Consider the following 23,129-nt stretch of genomic DNA (forward strand, 5'->3'; position numbering starts at 1 on the left):
CGCTGATGGTCCGCCATATTGTGTAGGTCACAGGTCTGGTAGCCGGTGAGCCACCATATTCTGAGGGGTCAGAGCTAAGGCGGAGATAATGAGGTCGGTGAGGAAGGTGAATTCTACACTCGCCAATCTTGTCGTAAGTGTCTCCATTCGTATTTTCACCAAGGAACAGATTATTTATTCGAGAAGTACTCGGCTCCGTGTCTCTCGAACCGCAGACGGTAAATTACTAGTCAGCCCGATACGGTGCAGGCCGCTTTTTGGGTTGTAGTGGCCCTTCGGTGCTTCAGCGCCTACTCCGTGTAGACTCAGTCCCAAACCGATATCGACCTTTTCATCTAGTCCGACTGGAACCCGGACACCGGGGAAGCTACTGTGTGAGGCTGGGTCTGGGAGGTTGCTGAAGGTCATCCGCTGGCTAGACGTGAGACACCAACCTGCCTGTTCGGTTGAAGCAATCAGAAACACTGTATCTTCCCATTCCATGATATATTCTGCAAATTGTGTTTACTTAAAAATGTCATTGTTCTATATTCAAAATCACGAAATACAGACAATACCTATGTAGGGATTTGACATTGCGAAGGTTATTTTGATATAGTACCAGCTGCACAATACATCTGTCAGGATCTCGAATTTTGTATTTCTATTTCAGTAACAATAATTTTGAAATGGCAAGTGGAATTCTACTTTCACCAAAATTGTCCAACCATCTTTATATGTCTTTGTTAAACTGGGTTTCTTCATTTAAAAATTTAGTTATTAAGGTGAGAGCAATTGCCCTTGACATCAAGGTAACATTTGCTTGTGGTATTAGGGAGCACTACAAAAACTAGATTCAGTTGTTAGGGTGGAGGGGGAGGGGATGGAATCTCTCCACTGTTTGGAGTCATGCCTAACACCAAGAAAAATTGCTATGGTTATCATCTTCATCTCATCATTGTAGCTGCACCTCAAGTATCTGAGGTCTGACCATCTGCTGCTGCTGCTGCTTCATCTCTAAACTTCCCTCCATCATAAGGTCAGAAGTGGGGATATTTGCCGATGATTGGAACAATGTTCTGCACTATTTGCAACTCCTCAGATACTGAAGCAAGTTGTGTCCATGTACAGCAAGACCTAGACAACATTCAAGTTTGGGCTAATAAGTGGCAAGTTAAGTTTTTGCCATACAAGTGCTGGGCAATAGTCATCTCCCACTGAGATTCAATGACATTATCATTGACCAGAAACTGAACTGGCTGAGCTATATAAATACTTTGCTACTGAGCCAAGTCTGCCGTCAGTAATTCACTTTACGTCTGCCAATGTCTGTCCACCAACTACAAGGCACAAGTCAGGAGTGGCATGGTGGCATTGTGCTTAGCACTGCTGCCTCAAATGCCAGGGACTTGGGTTTGATTCCAGCCTTGTGCCACTCTCTGTGTGGAGTTTGCATGCTCTCCCCGCATCTGTGGGTTTCCACCTGATTGTCCAATTTCTTCCCACAGTCCAAAGATGTGCAGGTCAGGTGGTTTTGCCATGCTAAATTGTCCTGTAGTATCCAGAGATGTGCAGGTAAGTGGATTAGCAAGTAATATAGAAACAGGCAGTGAGGGATTGCTTACTTGTATAAAAAGGAAACTTGAGGCAAAAGTAAACATAGGCCACTTAGAAAATGGGGAAAAATGGATAACCAAAAAGTTTAAGAGGAATTGGATGAGTATTTTGCATCAGTCTTGATGGTACAAGACACTAATAACATTTCAAAAATACTAAATCAAGGGGCCAAAGGTGGAGAGGAGATAAACACAGTAACTATCACGAGAGAAAAAGTGCTCGGGAAACTAATGTAACTGCATACTGACTTTGTGATTTAAGTACCAGGAGATCCAGATCCTTCTGCCATCTCGGTATCCCATTTTCACCCTCTCCCCATGCCCCTGAGCCCCTTTAGCCGCAAGAGCCACATCCACCTCCCTCCTGAATATATCTAATGAACTGACCCCACCAGCAGCTTGTGGAAGAGAATTGCAGAGGTTCACAACTCTGAGTGAAGAAATTCTTCCTCATCTCAGTCCTGAATGGCTTACTGCTGATTCTTAGACTGTAACCCATAGTTCTGGACTTCCCCAGCATCAGGAACGTTCTTCCCACATCTAGCCTGTCCAGTCCCATCAGGACTTTATATGTCACTATGAGATACCCCCCTTCTAAATTCCAGCGAACACAAGCCCAGTCAATCCAGTCTTTCCTCGTATGTCAGTCCTGCCATCCTGGGAATCAGTTTGGTGAACCTTTGCTGGACTCCCTCAATAGCAAGAATGACCTTCCTCAGACTAGGAGACCAAAACTGCACACAATACTCAAGGCGTGGTCTCACCAAGGCCTTAAATAACTGCAGCAAAACATCTTTACTCCAATACTCGTATCCTATCGCTATGAAGGCCAGCACGCCATTAGCTTTCCTCACCACCTGTTGTACCTTCAGCGACTGTTCCACCATGACACCCAGGTCTCATTGCACCTCAGCTTGTCCTAAACTGCTGCAATCAGAAAATCTGCTGCCTTGTTTTTGCAACCAAAGTGGATAACTCACATTTATCCACATTATACTGCATTTGGCAAGTATTTATCCACTCGGCCGTTCTGTCCAAGTCACCCTGCAGCTTCTTAACATCCTCCTCGCAGCTTAGTGTCATCTGCACATTTGGAGATACTGTATTCAATTCCTTCATCCAAATTGTTAATGTATATTGTGAACAGCTGGGGTCTCGGCACTGAGCATTGTGGCACCCCACTCATCACTGCCTGCCACTCTGAAAAGGATCCATTTATTCTAACTCTCTGCTTCCTGTCTGTCAACCAGTTCTCAATCCATGACAATACATTACCTCCGATACTGAGCATTAATTTTGCCTGCTAATCTCTTGTGTGGAACCTTGTCAAAAGCCTTTTGAAAGTCCAGAGATTCAACATCTATTGATTCATCCTTGTTCACTCTACTGGTTACATCCTCAAAAAATTCTGTAAGATTTGTCAAGCATGATTTCCATTTAGTGAATCCATGCTGACTAGGACCAATTCTATCGCTGCTTTCCAAATGCTCAGTTATTTCATCCTTAATAATTGACTCCAGCATTTTACCACCACCGATGTCAGGCTAACCTGTCTATAATTCTCCATTTTCACTCTCCCTCCTTTTTTAAAGAGGGGGGGGGGGTTACATTAGCTATCCTTCAGTCCATTGGAACTCTCCCAGAGTCTACAGAATGCTCGAAAATCGTCATTGATACGTCCAGTAGCACCACTTCCTTAAGTTCTATGGGATGCAGAGCATCAGGCCCTGGAGACATATCAAGGTTTAACCCCATCAATTTCCTCAATACCATTTCCTGACTACAAGGATTTCCTTCAGTTCCTCCTTCATGCTTGACCCGCTGTCCCCTAGCATTTCGGGAATGTTCTTTGTGTCCTCCTTAGTGAAGACGGATCCAAAGTATTTGTTCAACTGTTCTGCCATCTCTTTGTTGTCCATTATGAATTCACCTGATTCTAACTGCAAGGGACCTACATTGTCTTCACCAGTCTTTTTCTCGTCACATTTCTATAGAAGCTTCTGCAGTCAGTTTTTATGTTTTCCACAAGATTACTTTCATATTCTATTTTCCCTTTCTGAGTTAAACCCTTTGTCCTCCTCTGCTGAATTTTAAATTTCTCTCCTGCACTACCTTCCTACACTTCCTCTGTCTGTTGGTCACCCATTCCCTATCTTCCTTAGTAATTTTTATCTGCAGTGTGACCAACTTGCTGAACATGCTATCCATGATTCCCTCAGCCTTGGAGTGATGGTGTGCATTACATTGAGTTCTTCTGATGAGGTCTGCACTGCAGAGGGGAATTGAGGAGGGTCAGATGGATAAGAGCTATCCCTCGTCATCTGTTATTCAGACGGACAGTTGAACAGATGATCACTCATCATCCAGTATGGGCCAGGACATGTAGGCTAAGCTGAAGAGGAATGACTGAGTTCTTTTGAATAATAGTTTATGCAATCTATATTTTATGCTATCTATAAAATTAAGCAACTTTTAGAATGCTGTGTTCATTTCTGGTCTCCTTGCTGTAGGAAGGATGTTGTTAAACTATGAAAGGGTTCAGAAAAGATTTACAAGGATGTTGCTGAGATTGGAGGGTTTGAGTCATTGGGAAAGGCTGAATATGCTGGGGCTTTTTTTGCCTGGAGTGTCGGAGGCTGAGGGGTGACCTTAGGGAGAATTATAAAATCATGAGGAGTATGGATAGGGTGAATAGCCAGTGTCTTTTTCGCAGGGTAACAGGGTTCCCAGGGAATCCAAAAAGAGGGTAGAGGGCTTAGGTTTAATGTGAGAGGGAAGAGATTTAAAAAGGACCTGAAGGGCAACTTTTTCACGCAGCGGGTGGTGTGTGAATGGAACGAGCTGCCAGAGGTGGTGTTGGAGGTGCCTATATTCACAACGTTTAAAAGACATCTGGATGTGTACGTGAATAGCAAAGGTTCAGAGGGATATGTGTCAAATGCTGGCAAATGGAACTAGATCAGTTTAAGATATCTGGCTGGCGTGGACAAGTTGGACCAAAATGTCTTTTTCTGTGCTGTACATCTCTATGACTCTAAGTAAAAAAACTGAATAAGCTGGAAACACTGACCAGGTCAGACAGCACCTGTGGAGAAAGGAATGATTCAGGTCAATGGACTTTCGCCAGAATTGGAAAGAGTTAGAAATGCAATGGGTTCTAGGTGTGTTTAGAGGTAGAGAAGGGGTGGGAAGAACTGAAAGGAAGGCATGAGATAAAGTGGAAGACACTTTAAATTGGAGATTAAATGATAAAAGGAATGGTATGTAAGGCCAAAGGAAGGTCATTGACCTAAAATATTGGTTCCTTCTCTTTCCACAGATGCTGCCAGATCTATTGAGTATTCACAATTTTTATTTTTATCACAGCATCTATAATATTTTTCTTTTGTAGAAGTTTATCATAGATAATAATCAATAAAAGAACAGATTTGGAGTAGGAATTATCTTCTAAACATGAAATGTGAAATGTTGCAAACCAGCTTCCCTGAGGTATCCAGGAGAGATGCATCAATCTTTCTGAAACATTTCAATTGATTGTTGACATTCGTGTGAATTTTTGATTTCAGGCGAAGAGGCTTTATTCGCCCAAAGTTGCGGCTAAGCATGAGTTCACAGCATCTGCAGAGAAACAACACCTTCCAGCACAGGAATTGCAGGTCAGTGAACAACTATAGTCTTTGTCAGAAGTGTGATTTCACCTTGATCATTTTTTTGAAAAACCTTTCTTTGGCATCAAGGCTTTATGACCCTTTGAGAAGATTACTTGCAGATAATGTCCACGGAGGTGTCCGGTAATCAAACAGTGTGCTGCAGGACATTGAGGTTGCAGGTTGTCTGCACTTCCTCTGTTACGTGTGTTTAATATGGTATTTAAGAATATTTGCAGGACTTGAACACTTCCTGCTCTCTTAATTGCCATTCACAAGGCACAGAAGTAAAACAAATCTAAGATACTTTGGGATAACAAGGTGTAGAGCTGGATGAACACAGCAGGCCAAGCAGCATCAGAGGAGCAGAAAGGCTGATGTTTCGGGCCTAGACCCTTCTTCAGAAAAGATACTTTGGGACTGGTTCATTGATCCAGCAAATAACTGACTCTCTAAATCAGAAATTCTCAGGTTTGATTCTTAATCAGTGCTGAGTCAGCTGACTTTAGTCAGATGGGGTCAGGGACGTAACTGTGCTTTTCAGCTCTTTACTGTCGTCGATTTGTGTATGATGATTGACCACTGAGGCAAAATACCAGAGAGCATGAACACAGGAAATTGTGGTGGTGGTGGTTGGAGGGTGAGTGGGTGGCGAATAGAGAGAGAGAGCGATGACATATGGCTACGCAGTTGGCCGAAAGCATTAGAAATACTTTCAGCTGGGCTGACAAAGACACTATCTACAACAACATGGCAAAATCAGCAGGTCTGGCAGATGAAGAGTCATCACACTCGAAACGTTAATGCTACTTTCTCATAGCGTCATCCAGCATGGAAACAGACCCCGTGGTCCAACTAGTCCACACCGACCATGTTACCAAGCTAAACTAGTCCCACCAACCTGCTTTTGGCCCATATCCCTCCGAACCATTCCTACTCATATCCTTATCTAAATGTCTTTTAAATGTTGTAACTGTACTGGCATCCACGTCCTCTGGCAGTTCATTCCATACACTAACCGCACTGTGTTTAAAAAAAACAGTCACCTCTTGTGTCCTTTTTAAAAATCTTTCTCCTCTCACCTTAAAATTATGCCCCCTAGTTTTGAACTTCCCACCTTAGGGAAAAAGGTGCTAATCAACTTTTTTCTGCCCCTTATGATTTATAAACCTTTGTAAGGTAACCCCTCAACCTCCTACGCTCCAGTGAAAGAAGTCCCGGTCTATCCAGTGTATTTTTTATAACTCAAACCCTACATACCTGTCAACATCCTGGTAAATCTTCCCTGAGCTCTCTCCAGCTTAATAATATCCTTCCTATAACAGGGCGACCAGAACTGCATGCAGTGCTCCAGAAGAGGCCTCACTAACATCCTATACAACCTCAACATGACGTTCCAACTCCTATACTCAAAGGTCTGAGCAATGAAGGCAAACATGCTAAATGCCTTCTTGACCATCCTGTCGTCTTGTGATGCAAATTTCAAAGAATGATGTACCCGAGCCCCTAAGTGTCTCTGTTCTACACTAGCCAGAGCCTTAACCATTAATTATATAAGTCTTGCCCTTTTTTGCTTTTACCAAAATATAACACCTTGCATTTATCCAAATTAAACTCCATCTGCCACTCCTTAACCCATTGACCCAATTGACCCATAGACAATAGATAATCTTCACTGTCCACTACACCAATTTTGGTGCATTGTAAAATTACTAACCATGCCTATATTTTCATCCAAATCACTTATATAAATGACAAACAAAAGAGAACCCAGCACCAATCCCTGTGGAACACTGCTGTTCATAGGCCTCCAGTCCAAAAAACAACCCTCAACCACCATGGTTTGTCTCCTACCATCAAGCCAATTTTGTATCCAACTGGCAAGCTCAGCCTGAATCCCGTGTAATTTAACTTTACTGATTGGCCTACCATGCAGAACTTTGTCAAAGGCTTTACTAAAGTCCAGCAAACAATGTCAGCTGCTCTGCCCTCATCAATCTTTTTGGTTACTTCCTCAAAAAACTCAGTCAAGACCTTTGTGAGATTTGGTTTCCCTCACACAAAACCATGCTGACTATCCCTAACCATTCCTTGCCTCTCCAAATACGTGTAAGTCCTATCTTTCAGAATCACTTCCAACAACTTACCCATCATCAATTCAGACTGTATAGTTCTATAGGTCTATTGTTCCCAGGCTTCTCCATACAGCCTTTCTTAAATAAAGGCACAACATTAACCACACACCAGTCCTCTGGCATCTCACCCGTGGCTATAGATGATGCAAATATTTCTTCTAGGGGCCCTGCAATTTCCTCCCCAATTTCCCACAATGTCCTGGGATGGACTTGATCAGGTCTTAGAGATTAAAACTTCCAGTACTTCCTTTTCTGTAGTATGAACTGTTTTCAAAACATCAATATTTATTTTCCTGCGCGTTCTAGCCTCCGTTTCTTTCTCCACAGTAAAAATTGATGCAAAATATTCATTTACTATCTCTCCCATCTCCTGAGGTTCAACACAAAGACAACGTCATTAACTTTTAACCACAGATGCTGCCAGACCTCCTGAATTTCACCAGTAATTTCTGTTTTTTTCAGATCTCCAGCATCTACAGTTCTTTGTTTTGTTACAAAGGCATTATCTACCAGTCTTGATTATTTAAATGCACTTTTCATGTTTTCAAGTTGACCAAGCGTGAATTTCCTTTGAACTGTAGTTGCTGTTGTAATGTAAGAAAACATAATAAGCAATTTGTGCACAATAAAGTCCCACAAACAGCATTGAAATGAATGATCAGATGTTCTGTTTGTTGATAATGATGATTGGTTAGGCCTTTGGGAAACTTCCCAGTTCTTTTTTGAACTGGTAATTAGGGCCTTTGTGTAATCAAAAGGACAGGATTTCCAATGGTTTGATAGTCCCTCAATATTATCCTAAGATGTCAGCCAGCTATTATCTTGAGATAATCCCTTGAGATCGATGTTCAATGCACTGTCCAATTAATAAACTTGACTGAATACATTGTACATGTAATTACTGCGTAGGGGAATTGAACCTGTGCTGTTGATGTCATGCTGCTTTGCAAACTAGCTGTGTAGCCAATTGAGCTAACTCACCCTAAAATCCAGTCTTCTCAACTTTGCCCCTCACCTGAGACATGGTGACTCACTGCTAGTTGTCTCTTTCTGATGAGAGAGCAATCCTCTGAGGATGGTGACTTTACTTTCACTTTGTGACTGTTATGAGATTAAAATGAGACTACAATACCACCTAGTGGTTCAGACTATCAAGGCACCAGGACCTGTTTATGAGGGCATTCAATCCTAGCTTAAGGAGGCAACTTGTTGAGATAAAAGTGTGACCAAAGGACTTTAGATAGAAGGTCTGTACTTTAAATTTAAATTGTTTAATTTGCTAAAATCATATGATGATCAATTCTTTGAAGGAACGCAATTTTTCTTCTACAGGTATCTAAATTGCCAAATGGATTAGTAATTGCCTCTCTGGAGAATTACTCACCGACCTCAAAGATTGGAGTATTTATAAAGGCAGGAAGCAGGTATGAGAGTGCCAGTAACTTGGGCATCACTCATGCCCTTCGCCTGGCAGCAAACCTGGTAAGTAACATTTTAATGGAAATCTTAGCACTTTAAATAATTCTTTACCATTGCAACACTATTTCAGCATTTCTTTCTTGCTTTATTTTAAATTGAAGATAAATTGTAATTGTTCTCACCATCCTCCGTGTGTAGATTGTTTTAAATGATCTAATTGAACTGAATTGTTCACAGTTACATTTGAGTGGATAAAGCCTGTTCCTTGATGTCCCAAGGGCACATTCACTTCACCCCAAGTTTACACATCTGTTTTCCGTCTTTCTCTCTTTCTCTACATGATACCTTATACTTGCTGGGAAATGATTCCACTGGTGCTGACAGATCTCTGGCTTATCACCTTAGTGGCTATCTCTTAGAATGTGATTCGGGATAGTGTATGTTGCTAGATGCTTAGTTTGGCAACAATAAGGTCAGAAGTCACATGACACCAGTTTATAGTCTAACAGGTTCATTTGGAATCTCTCGCTTTCGGGGTGCAATGAGAGAGCAGGGCACACAGATACAGAGTTTATCGGCAGAGAGATCAAAAGATCATACAACTGGTGTGAGTGGAGTGTCAGATGATAAGTCTCTGCAGGTGACCAAGAGTGTTAGATGGTGTGTAAAGTGTTTATAAAGTCAGTGTCAGTGCTGTGTTGTCATGACAATCACACAGAGCCACAGGAATATACAAAAGGTGACATCTCAGGTCAGACACTGAATTGTAGGTGTGAGGCTTTGTCCAGAATCTGTCTCGGAGTTTTAAGCTGGAATCAGGCTGGTTTTATTCCAAAAGCTGGAATTTATAAGATACCACACTAACTGTGACTACAAATTGTGCGTTTTGTGAACAAATAGAATATATCTGCAAATAAACAAACATCTTGGATGAAATGATTCACCCATAGATTTATTTATATATCGCGTGTGTGTGTTGGGGGAGGGAAAGAGAGTGAGTGTGTGCGGGAGGGCTGGGGGAGGGTGAGAGGGAGAAAGTGAGTGTGCATGCATGCGGGAGGCTGGGGGAGAAAGGGAGAGAGAGTGTGTGTGCGTGTGGGGTGGGGGGGAGATGGAGAGACAGAGAGTGTCCGCTGAGATGAGGAGGAATGTGACAGATCCCTGAAGGTTTTGAAAGACGTCCTCATAAGAACAGGATATGATGCTTAACTCATCGATCACCAGTTCCAACGTGCAACAGCGATAAACTGCAAAGACCTCCTCAGAAGACAGACACTTAATAAGACTGATAGAGTACACGTTGTCATCCAGTACTTCCCTGGAGCAGAGAATCTACACCATGTTCTTTGAGCTTTCAACACGTCATCCATGTGATGAGCATCTCGCCAAAATCTTCCCTACACCTCCACTTCTCACCTTCAAACAACTACCAAACCTCAAACAGACCATTATTGACTGCAAACAACCCACCCTTCAGGACAACATCGACCACAACACCACACAACCCCGGCATGGCAACCTCTGCAAGACATATCAGATCATTGACTCGGATACTACCATCGCATGTGGGAACACATTGACGGCAGATACTCGTGACTCAGTCACTGTTGCGTATCTCATACACTGCAGGCAAGGATGCCCTAAGGCATGGTATATTGGCGAGACCATGCAGATGCTACGACAATGGATGAATGGACACCGTGCAACAATTGCCAGATCAGAAAATACCCTCTCGATCGGGGAACACTTCCGTGGTCAAGGACATTCAGCCTCCGATCTTTGGGTAAGCATCCTCCAAGGCAGACTCCCATGATACACAACGCAGAACTGCCGAGCAGAAACTGATAGCCAAGTTTCGTACCCATGAAGACACCCTCAACCGTGATCTTGGATTCATGTTGCACTACAGGTGATCCCACCACTGTATAATCACCACTGTATCTGTATAATCTTCCTTACTTTCCTGTTTTGACAAATTGATAAATTATGATCGCTCTACCTTAATTGGTTTGTACAGTCTTGACACATGCTCGCTCTCACGCAAGTATATAAATCTATAGGGTGAATCATTTCATCCAAAACATTTGTTTATTTGCACATACATTCTATTTTGTTCAATAAAACACAATTTGTAGTCACAGACAGTCAGTCAGTGTGACATCTTATAAATTCCAGTTTTCGGAATAAAATCAGCCTTATTCCAGGTTAAAACTCTGAGACAGATTCTGAACAAAGCCTCACACCTATAATTCAGTTGACCTGAGATGTCATCTTCCTAGTCTCTCCCTGATTATGATGATAGCACAGCACTGACATTAACTTTATAAACACTTTACACGCTGTGTTACATGTTTAGTAACCTGCAGAGACTTACCATCTGACACTCCATTCACACCAGTTGTATGATATTTTGATCTCTCTGCCCTTGATGTATCTGCCAATAAACTCTGTCTGTGTGCCCTGCTCTCTTACTGCACCTGACGAAGGGCTTGTGTGATTCCAAATAAACCTGTTGGACTGTAACCTGGTGTCATGTGACTTCTCACTTTGGCTAACCACCGCCACATCATGGCAACAACAAAGTCTGATTGTAGCTGTTCATATGTGCAAACTCTCCAGCGAGAATCACTGGCTATTGATCGCGAGCAGAAGTTACTGGGATGCCATCAAGAGCTGGATTCCTGGCTCGTTTTCTGTCAGTGCCATTAACAAACTAAAATTAAGTTTCTACCTATCGTAACACAGAGAAAGAGGGACATATTCTCAGGCAACAATATAATTTGAAATCAGGATACGTTAGTTAACTTCTCAAAATACTTATTTCTGCCTTGAAGCATAGATATGGCAACGCATCACCCTCTACATTAGCACATTGTTGCTGTCTGTTGTTCCCCAGTAAAGGATAATTTCACTGGTCACACTGAATTGTCCAGTTGCCTTGGTTGCATCTCCTAATGTTCTTTTAATAGAAATTAATGTTGAAACCACTTTAAAATATACAAATTTTGAATATTTCTGTTTTTTAGAATGCAGAACTCTGTTAGAAACCATTATCTCAGTTTTAACAAAAGTTTGTTCTGTTTTACAGACGACAAAGGGAGCCTCGTCATTCAGAATAACCCGTGGCATAGAAGCTGTTGGAGGCAGTCTGAGGTAAGTGTACTTATTTTACATTTTCTGCTTAATGTGTAATCACTATGATGATCAGGAATGGATCACCGTCCCCCACAGTCTCAAAAGCAGGTAGTCCTAGCTGTGTGCGTAACATTCTTGCCTCTAAGTCCAGAAATTATAAATTCAAGTCACGGTCCAGAGAGTTGAGCACATACTGCTGGCTGACATTCCCAGTACAGCTGTAAGACAATGCTGGATTGTCAGAGGCACAGTCTTTTGGGTAGGACATTGACTGAGGCCCCATATGAGTTGGACATAAAAGATTTGCATAACACTATTCAAAGAAGAGCAGGGAAGTTCTCATTAGTATTTATCATTCAATCAATATTACTTTCTATAAAAGACAGCATATTATCTAATTGATGTTTATGGGACTTCTGTATGCAGTTTGGTTGCCCTGTTCTCATTAACAGTGACTACATTTCAAAACATATTTAATCAGCAGTAAATCACTTTGCAATGTCCTGAGGTTGTGCAAAACACTATGTTAATACAAATTATTCTTTTCTATTCTGAGCGTCAGATTTTGCATGGGTGAAGTGCTGAACAAAACCATCCTGTGCTCTGTGACTGCCAGCAGTATGTTCTATTTGCAGAACTTTTTTCTGCACCAGCTTTTATTGCCTTTTCAAATTAACTTGTCTGTTTAAGTACAAATAGTAACAAATCTTTTTCTGCTGGGAACTGGCTCAGAGTGGGCAATGTCATCTCACACTGCACACACTAGAATCTTTCATTTCAGCAACATGGGGGTATCTCCCAACCTCCCAGTTTTTGGAACCGAACATCCAATTTATGAAAATCGTCCAAATCCACTCAGCTTGATATGAATTTTTAATTCCTGAAAATCTTATTGCAGGACAAGTTTAATACCTTTAAATTCAATGTGCGTCTCGTTGAAAACAAACACATGCCACTTTTTAATCCTGACTATTTTTCTACACTCCTAATTATTTGAATTTTCTGGTGTTGATGTGCATTGGGTTGATTATTTGCTAGAACCATTTTAAAGCGGGTTTACAAAGACCTTTCTGAGTGCAGCTGACTTTAGTCTGTTACACCCTGAAATTATTAACCATTTCTACTATTGCAGTGTGACGTCTACAAGGGAAAACATGATCTATGCAGTGGAATGTATGCGCGACTATGTGTGAGTATTTCATACGTTTCAGAGGTGGCCTCTGGTTTTTGCATATTTTGAAAGTTGGGGGTTTTATGCAAATCATTCTTGGTTAACACACAGGAACAGGAGGAGGCCATTCAGCCTTTCAAACCTGTTCCACAATTCATTAAGATCATGGCTGTGTGACTTAACCCCGTTTTCCTGTCACAGTTCTCTTCTTTTATTCCCATATCTAACAAAAGTCTAACAATCTTAAATTTAAAATTATTAATTAAACTAGTATCTACTTGTTTAGCTTTGCTCTAAATTTTAACAAAATCCTCAATTGATGTTAAATAATTATCATATTTGCACTGAGCAGACTGTTTGTATAGTACTAACTGGTACAAATCCTTTCTGCCTCTTCTTGTAGTAAATGATAGTTTACAGTACAGTATTACCTACAGATTTGTACATGGATCTGTAATAACCTCGATTCCTTCCTCTGACTCGGCATCCATACTTGATTTTCATTTTTTAATCTTCGCCTTCTCCGGCTGACTTTACTGGCACATTTTCCCACGTTATGCAGAAAAAAATGTGAATGCAAATTGCTGTCGATAAGTAACCCCTGAACTTCTCCCCTCAGTGACACTGTAATGGAGTATCTGATCAATGTTACTGCTGCCCAGGAGTTCAGGACGTGGGAACTTTCGGAACTCCCTTCAAGACTGCAATTGGATAGAGCGGTTGCCTTTCAGAATCCACAAATAGGTGAGATTTGAAAGACCTGTTGGGCAGATATTAAAAGAGTTGGCCTCCGCAGCTGATGTTACTTGAAAATCAGTCCCATTGTAAAACTGCTTTGAGATCACCATTGGAGCCAGTGTTTGTTGGCAGCTGAATGAATTGTTTAGTGAGGTCTGGGCAGCCGAGTAAGGGTCAGGATCCTTGCAAATTGAGGCATTAAACATAGTTCCGTAGCTTATCCTCCCAGCACGTAAGAACTAGGAGCAGGAGTAGGCAATTCAAACTTTCGAGCTCGCTCCACATTTGTTACAGTCATGGCTGATCTCATCTTGACCTCACCTCCGCTTTCCTGCCTGCTCTCCATAATCGTACAACTCATTACTGTTTAAAACAAATCTATCTCCTCCTTAAATTTATTCAATGTCCCAGCATCCACTGTACTGTAGGGTAGTGAATTCCACAGATTCATGACTCATTGAGAGAAGTAATTTCTTCTCACCTCTGTTGTAAGTCTGCTATCCCTTATTCTAAAACTTTTGTTCTAGGTTGCCCCACATGAGGAAGCATCCTTTCTACATCTACTTTGTCAACCCCTTTAATATCTTCCATACCTCAACTATATCTCCTCCAATCTTCTAAACTCTAGAGATTATAGGTCTAAACTGCTCAATCTCTTGTGATAAAACAAACCTCTCTTCTCTGGAATCCATCTTGTGAATTTCCTCTGAATCGCCTACAATACAACTACATTGCTCCCCGTGAACTATATTCTCTGAAGTGTTATGAGTTAACTGGAAAGAGCATGCCAACAATACTGTCCCACTGTTCCAAAAACAGCCACAAAATACTTAAGTATATAAAATAGCAACGGGACTGCAAAATGACCAATTTGCCTGACTCTTCTTTTCCTGAGTGGCAGTCAATTCACACACGGTTTCTTGAGGTGTCAGAAAATAATAACTGTTCATTGTAACACACGTAAAATTAAATTAAGTAAAAAAATAGGATTTCTAATCTATGCAACTTAGACTATACCCCTTCACAAACCCATTGATACCTCTTAATCACAATTAAGGAAAAGGTCAACTGGTTTAACATCTATACAATGGATGGAAAAAAAAATAGACAAGGTAAGAAAATTCCAAAGATCAAAGGTCCATACCACCAGCTGGAAAGTTATTTTTCTCTCTGTCCTTTTCATTTTTGCAGTGATGATAGGCTGTTGCCTGAAGGGTCGTTCTTCAGTTTGATGGTTAATCAGGTGAACTTGGGTCTTTTCTTGTCAAAGACGAGAACAAAGAACAATACCGCACAGGAACAGGCCCTCCAAGCCTGCGCCACCACACGTTGCCCGTTCATACTAAAACTGTCTTCACTTACAGGATCCGTATCCCTCCATTCCCTTCCTATTCATATATTCATTCAGGTGCTTCTTGAATGTTGCTATTGTGTCTGCTTCCACCACTGCCTCTGGCAACACATTCCAGGCACTCACCACCCTTTGTGTGAAAAACTTGCCTCACACATCTCTTTTAAACATCCTCCTTCACACCTTGAACCTGTGTCCCCTAGTAATTGACCCCTCCAACCCAGGAACAAGCCTCATACTTTCCATTCTACCCATGCCATTCACAATCTTATAAACTTCTATTAGGTCGCCCCCTCAACCTCCTGCGTTCCAGTAAAAGCAAACCCAGTCTAGCCAACCTTTATTCACAGGTAAAATCCCCCATACCAGGCAACATCCTGGTAAATCTTTTCTGTACCCTCTCCAAAGTTCTGGTAGTGTGGTGACCAGAACTGTATACAATATTCCAAATTTCCCAAAAAAAAAGGAAGGGGAGGCGATGGCCTAGTGTGATAATCACTGGACTGTTAATCCAGAGACCCAGATAACATTCTGGGGACCTGGGTTCGAATTTTGGAATTTGAACTCAATAAATATCTGGAGTTAAGAATCTAATGATGACTGTAAATCCATTGCTGATTGTTGGAAAAACCCATCTGGTTCACTACTGCCCTTTAGGGAAGGAAACTGCAATCATTACCTGGCCTGGACTACATGTGACTCCAGACCCACAGCAATGTGGTTGACTCTTAACTGCCCTCTGGGCAATTAGGGATGGGCAATAAATGCTGCCTAGCCAGTGAAGCCCTCATCCCGTGAATGAATAAAGGAAGTGTGGCCTAATTGATGTTCTATAAAACTGCAGCATAACTTGTCTATCTTTATACTCAATGCCCCTTCCAATGAAGGCAAGCATGCCGTAGGCCTTTGTTACTACCTTGTCTACCTGCATTGCCACCTTCAGTGATTTGTGGACCTGCACACCCATACTTGTCTGCATATCAATACTCCTAAGGGTTCTGCCATTCACTGTATAATTTCCACTGTACTTGACGTTCCAAAATGCGATTAAATTTTAAATTCTGTCTTTGAGGCTTTCATTTTTGGTCTTTTCCCCATAAGGAGAGGGAGAAAGAGCGATGATGTGTTCCATCTGCAGCTTCTGGATGTTTCTTCCACTCTCTTGCTCTTGAAAATTACAGCTTTTAAATACTTTGCAACTTAACCAATAGAGAGCTGCTGTAGTAGAATTTCCTGAACTTGAAAGATTCTTGGTGTTGTTGCAATCTTGAATTCTCCCTCTTACTGCCTCCAAAAAGCAACATTGTACTACACAGCTCAACAATATGCAATGCTTGATTTTCAAGTTGCAAAACCTTAGTGGTACAGCAGTCCGGTTTACATTTCAGTTTATAGTTCCAAAAATATGAAAACATTTGAGATTTCTCACAGGGGCTGCTTTTACATCTATTTTTAGAGATCTGGCGGAAAGGTGATGGGCTGAATGGCGTGCTTCTGTGCTGTTAAATTCTTGGGATGTCGGAGTCATCTGTAAGGCTAACATTTGTTGCCTGTCCCTTAGTTGCCCTTGGGGAAAAGCAAACTTGAACTATTGCAGGCTATGTGGCAACAGTACCACTGGTTAGGCAATTCCAGGATTTTGAGTTAGCAACAATGGAAGAGTGACATTATTAATTTGATGTTAAACCGGCATGCCACAGAAATTCAGACTTTTGTTGTTAATAACCATATTTTGTACTTGGAATGTAAAACTTTGCCTTCAGGGGTAGTTAATAGAATCCCTCGTGTGGAAACAGGCCATTTGGCCCATTGAGTCCACAGCAAACCCTCTGAAGAGCATCCAACCCAGACCACACTGCCCGTCCCCGTCCCCGTCCCTGTAACCTTACATTTTCCATGGCTAATGTACATCTTTGGACTGTGGGAGGAAACCAGAGCACCAGTGGAAACTCACATGGACACTGGGAGAATGTGCAAACTCCACACAGACAGCTGCCTTAGGGTGGAATTGAACCTGGGTCCCTGGCACTGAGCCACTATGCCATTCATAGTTAAGTTGAATAACTTTAAGGAGAAGCTGTGTAAAGCATTGAGTTACAGGGAGAGGCTGGTACTTTTTCACTGGAGCGTAGGAGGTTGAGGGGTGACCTTGTAGAGGTTTTTAAAAACATAAGGGGTACAAATAAGGTATGTTCTTCCTAGGGTGGGGGATTTCAAGACTAGGAGGCATATTTTTAAGGTGAGCGGAGAAAGACATGAGGGCAACTTATTTACACAGACTGGTTCATGTGTGGAATGAACTTCCAGAGGAAGTGGTGGATGTAGGTACAGTTACAACATTTAAAAAACATTGGGATAAGTACATGAGTAAGAAAGGTTTGGAGGGATATGGGCCAAGTGCAGGCAGCTGGGACTGGTTTAGTTTGGGGTCATGGTCGGCATGGACTTGTTGGACCAAAGAGTCTGTTTCTGTGCTGTGTAACTCTGACTATAAGAGAAAGGAAAGAACAGAAGGATATGTTGATAGTGTGAAATGAAGTGAGGAAAAGACCATGTAGAGTATTGACACTGGTCCAGACCAATTGGGTCAAATGATACTTGATTTAGATTGCTTCATGAGCAATTCTGTGTTCTTACTGTGGAAGCGGTTGTGAATTATTTTTCTTTTATAGGTGTTCTGGAGAATCTGCATTCAGCTGCTTATCGTAATGCCTTGAGCAACCCCCTGTACTGTCCTGGATTTATGGTTGGTCAGCACACAGCAGACCAGGTATGATCAAAACACAACACAAGCTCCACCTAAAGAAAATCTTTTAAAAGGAATCTTTGAAGCTTATCTCTAATGCGTACTTGACACAATGTCTCCACAGCTGCACGAATTTGTACAAAACAATTTTACAAGTGGAAGGATGGCTCTTGTAGGGGTGGGTAAGTGCCATATTAGCATAAGTTATAGTTTTCCATGTTCCTTTTTTTTGTGTTTGTCTTTTGGTGACTTCTTTGAATTACTGTTCCTGACTACATTTTCTGAAATACTTAATTGACTTTGAAGTGCTATGGAATGACTGATATTGTGAAAGAAATGCAAGTCTTTTAGTGCTTTCTGCTGAGCCTTTAAGAAACAGACTAGTATATTTTTCAAATCTGAGTTTAGCACGTTGGTATGTTAAAGCACTCAGTTGTTTACATTAAATTCTGCAGAGGCTGCACACTCTGTCACACTCCAAAGAAAATTCAAACGATAGATAATCAGGTTGTATTTTTCTAAATGTTCATCATTATAACAATGATCTGCTAAATTACAATTTATTTGACCAGATCAAAAGTAACCAAAATCATTTAAGATCTATTTTCCACAGGATACCATCCCAGCAGCCTCTAGGTGTTTTACTTTCATTTTGTTTTAATGCTAGTAGCTGTTTTGACATTTTTTAGGTTACCATACATTTGGATTGTGCATCCAGCATGCTTAAATTACTGCTTCTCTTTCTATTCACAGGTGTGAACCATACAGTATTGAAGCAAGTGGGTGAACATTACCTGAACATGAGGAGTGGTACTGGTGCAGCTGGTGTGGCGGCTAAGTTCCGTGGAGGTGAGCTTTGTGACTAATGTATGTAGGTAAAATGGTGTGGGTTTAATATCTATATCAGCATACTGTACCTACTAAGAAACTAATTGGAGTATATGGCCAATTTTAAGGTCTTCAACTTGAAGACATAAAAGACATAGTATGTTTTCTTATTTTTCCTGGAACAGGTTGCTAGTTTGAAGCCAAAGGTTATAACAACTCTGCGTAAAGTGTGGCTGACCACGAGGGTCTCCCACTCTTGCTGCCAGCCATAGACATGTTGGAATAATCTGCAGGTTGATAATCAATTTGTTTGGCTACATTATGAATGTACCTTCTGTGTGGGACTCGAAATTGGAGCTTCTGGCTTAGATGCTGGGATGCTTCCTCTTGTGCCTCAAAATGTCTTATCAAGGTGTTTGCTTTTCTGATAATTAAATGCAGGAGTTGCATCCTTAGGTGAATAAAGCAGACAGAACATCTTCCCTCTGGTAACTACAATACCATGTAATTTTACTACATGTATTTTGGGCTATATGGTAAATTGTCTCTGCACCAGTTTGTCTCAGTTGGGCTGTTGAATCCCTACATGAAGAATATTAACTAACTTCACATTTTAAAAAAAATCTGTCGTATTAATATTGTTATAGCATTTGGTCCTTAAGCCCTAAAACTTTTCTTCTAAACACACACACTCTCCTCCCTTAAACTGATCTCTTTCTATGAGCTCTGGGTGACCTGTCTTGATATCTCCTTATGCAATGTAGCCTCCATTGAAATGATGTTATTCTGTCCCGCTCTGAATTTATATGGTCCGGTCTGTCATGGTGGGCAGTCTTGTTTCTGGTTTTGTACTGTAGTGGTATATAGATGGAGTCTATTTCAACATGTTTGTTTATTGCATCGGTGGTTGAAAAGCAGGCCTCCAGGAGTTCTCGTGCTTGTCTTTGTCTTGCTTGTCCTAGTACTGTAACTTTGTCCCAGTTAAATTGATGTCCTTCTGTTGAAACGATGGAGAGTTGGTCGTGTCGTTTTGCTGCGAGTTGGTGTTCATGTATTCTGGTGGGAGTTTCCTGTCCTATGAAGTGTTTCTCGCAGTTGCTGCATGGTATTTTATATATCACGTTTGTCCTGCTTATTGTGGGTATGGGGTCTTTCGATTTTGAGAGTAACTGGCAAAGTTTGGCTGTTGGTTTATGTGCTATCCTTATTGCAAGAGATCGTAGGAGTCTTGTAGTCAGTTCTGATGTGTTTCTAATGTAGGATAGGGTAGCCAGTGTGTTAGGGTGTCGTGTTTTCTTGGTGTTATTTGTCTGCCAGGCATCAGCGGACAAAGCTGTTAGGATAACCATGTTTACAAAAACTTTGTATAGATGTTCCTCTTCGTTTTTGCGCAACTCTGGGATGTTGCAGTGAGTTATTGCTCATTTAAACAGAGTCTTGACACAGCTATATTTATGGACACCTATGTGTAGTCTTTCTGTACATGCTGGTAAGGAATTCACCGTTGTTCGTTCGTTCGTTCCACCATTACATCTAGTAATGACAGAACAGTAGTGCTTCAACAGAGGCTACACAGCACTGAAGATGTCACCTAGAAGGGAGATGAGACGTTTACATGAAAACCAGTCAACTCAGCGAGCCAACCAACAACTCCAACCACAACCCGAGCTACAGATCGTTGCTAAAACATTAAATCTCCAAATGGAATTTGGTGTCAAATTTTGTTTGGTAAAAACCTGTGAAGCACCTTACTATGTTAGAGGTACTTCATAAATGCTATTCTGCTCCCCAGTAACGGATCTCAATTTCTCCCTTTTCTTCAATGATGGTAATAAACCCAGAATTTTCCCTTCTCTGAGACATTATGATTTCTGGTTGAATTCTTCATATTAAATAGAGGGGAGAATCGAATTGCATGCATTTTATTCCATTTAGTTTTCTGAAAATATTAGTTCAGACTATTACCAAAGAAAAATATTAAGTGTTACTTCCTTATGAATACTTTCTAATTAATTTGCTGTTTAATTTTGGCCATACCATATGGACATTAAAGTCCAATTCGGGTGGTGCAGATTAAACAAGCAAAACCCTTTATCAGCAACTGTGTTTTGAAGTATGTTTCTTGTATTATTTAAATCTTTAAGGATTGTTACAGCAGAAATATCTTGCTGTTAGTGTATGTGCATGAGAATATGTTTAGTTATAAATAATTCATACCGTTCCTAAAGAAAGCTGCCATTCTGTTAGCTGAAGTGGAAATTAGTCAGGGTAAAGTCCATTTTGCATAAACTGCGGCCTTTAATTGCAGGTGAAATCCGTGATCAAAATAATGACCATCTGGTTCATGCTGCTGTGGTAGCTGAGAGTGCTGCCTCTGGTACACCTGAGACCCGTGTGTACAGTGTTCTGCAGAATGTTCTTGCTGCTGGTCCATACATCAAAAGGGGCAGTAATGTGTCCAGTAAGCTGCATCAGGCAGTGGTGAAGAAAAATGCGGATCTATTTGATGTGAGTTTTGCTCCTGCATTAAATTACATTTTGTATTTTGAATCCACTTTTATTTTTAACCGTATTTCATTTTGTATTCCTATAAATAGGTTTCGGCATTCAGTGCAAGTTACTCTGATTCCGGACTGTTTGGTATTTACACTATCTCACAGGTGGATTCAGCGAGCGACGTATGTATAATCAACGCCATAAATTTTTAGCCAAAATCTGCCAGCTTTTAAATGATTGCCCAGCTGCTATTGTTTAGTTCAAGGAAGCTGCAAATTGTAGCAATAACACAATGATCTGTAACTCACATTTATCATATTTGCTGGAAAATCAAGATGGACTGAACAGGTGGGGGTTCTTTTTCTTAGGAAGGAAAAGGGCAGAGGATGATCTGATGGAAGTCTTTTAAAACAATTGAGAAATTCAGTGGAATAGACAAAAAGATGATGTTTCCACTTATGAGGCAGGATCCACAGTGAGGGATCATGAATATAGTAAAATCACTGATAAATTCAATAGTGAATTCAAGAGAATCATCTTTACTCAAAGACTAACAAATGTGGAACTCACTGTGACTTTATATGTCTTAGGCAAAACAGCACAGATGCAATTCAACAGAAGCTAGATGAATACCTGAAGGAGAAAGGAGCAAAAAGTTATATTATTAGGGGAAGTGGAACATAAGCCTGCTGGGCCTAATGGTCTATGTTGTAAATTCTGAACAACTTTTCATGTACTCAACATAACTGCAATTCCAAGTGTCACCAATGATTAAAATTTTGACATGCTAGTTAATTTCTTGTAGCATTGTACATAAGACCAAATGTAATTTTTACATAAAAGACAGGCCAGAGAAGTAGCAGCACAAAGGTAAAGTACTTCGTTGTAAGTGAAGAGAGTACAGGGTAATTAGAACAAGGTTTTCCAATGTAATTTCACTAACCTTAAAGTAATACATTATCTTCTTATAAAACTGAATTACCCTTAGAAAATATTACTGTTTGCTTGATTGGCTATAAAGCAACTTGGGACATCTCAAGACTGTAAAAATTATTACATAAATGTAAGTTTGTCATTTGTATAACAGTATCTTTGCCAATTTGGACTGTAGAGAGGTCATTGGTGGGAGCATGAGTATCCCAGCAGAGCAGGCTGAGGGATTTAACTGAGGTGCTACAGCACACCTACTGACAGGAGGGTGTAATTACCAGGTGACATTCTTACAGAAACAGTTTGCATTATTGTAATGGACATAATTTTTAAAGAAAATGTCTGACAGGAAGTTGGTGAAGGATTATGATCCTTAGTACATATTACAAGTTAAGAGAAAGTGTACTTTCTTATTAGTATCAATATTTTATACCGATTTGCTTTTTTACTTGTCTTTAAGCAGTTTGGTAGATATTTCAATTTTAATCCAATGCTCTGATTAGCAATTGATCAAAAGAGGACTGTATTTTAGTAGGATGGTTGGTAATAATCAAAAACATTTTTGGTTTTGATTTGAATTTTTTTGATGAAAAATGTAAACTTTTAATTGCAGGTAATCAAGGCTGCAGTGTCTGAAGTTAAGAACATTGCTCAAGGCAATGTCACTGAGGCTGATATCGCAAGGGCCAAGTAAGCTGCCGGCTGTTTGTACAATAGAATGCTTTAATAAAGTCACATCTGGGGCTATCAAGAGTAAACCCAATGATGTGGACTATAAGTAAAAAGAAAATGCTGGAACACTCAGCAATTTAGGTAGCATCTATGGATGGAGAGACCGATTTAAGGTTCCAGTTTGATGACGTATCTCTAGAGATCAATGAATCCCCATGAAGAGAGACCCAGGAACAAGTGAACAAGCAGGAGAGAGTGGGGTGATC

General features: G+C 40.8%; 1 protein-coding gene across 1 annotated transcript in view; it reads left to right on the top strand.

The window, feature by feature from the left end:
• The window catches only part of LOC109934114 (cytochrome b-c1 complex subunit 2, mitochondrial), a 25,936-nt gene continuing 2,807 nt past the window's right edge, over window positions 1-23,129 (top strand). The window contains exons 1-12 of the mRNA XM_048609864.1: window positions 1-133; window positions 5,162-5,251; window positions 8,710-8,859; window positions 11,885-11,949; window positions 13,064-13,120; window positions 13,722-13,846; window positions 17,864-17,961; window positions 18,062-18,119; window positions 18,691-18,786; window positions 21,074-21,273; window positions 21,363-21,443; window positions 22,805-22,881. Coding sequence (XP_048465821.1) covers window positions 89-133; window positions 5,162-5,251; window positions 8,710-8,859; window positions 11,885-11,949; window positions 13,064-13,120; window positions 13,722-13,846; window positions 17,864-17,961; window positions 18,062-18,119; window positions 18,691-18,786; window positions 21,074-21,273; window positions 21,363-21,443; window positions 22,805-22,881 — 1,142 coding nt within the window. The 5' untranslated portion in view covers window positions 1-88. The remainder of the gene's footprint in view (window positions 134-5,161; window positions 5,252-8,709; window positions 8,860-11,884; window positions 11,950-13,063; window positions 13,121-13,721; window positions 13,847-17,863; window positions 17,962-18,061; window positions 18,120-18,690; window positions 18,787-21,073; window positions 21,274-21,362; window positions 21,444-22,804; window positions 22,882-23,129) is intronic.

This window comes from Rhincodon typus, chromosome 21 (assembly GCF_021869965.1).
Source record: "Rhincodon typus isolate 14 chromosome 21, sRhiTyp1.1, whole genome shotgun sequence".
NCBI lineage: Eukaryota > Metazoa > Chordata > Chondrichthyes > Orectolobiformes > Rhincodontidae > Rhincodon > Rhincodon typus.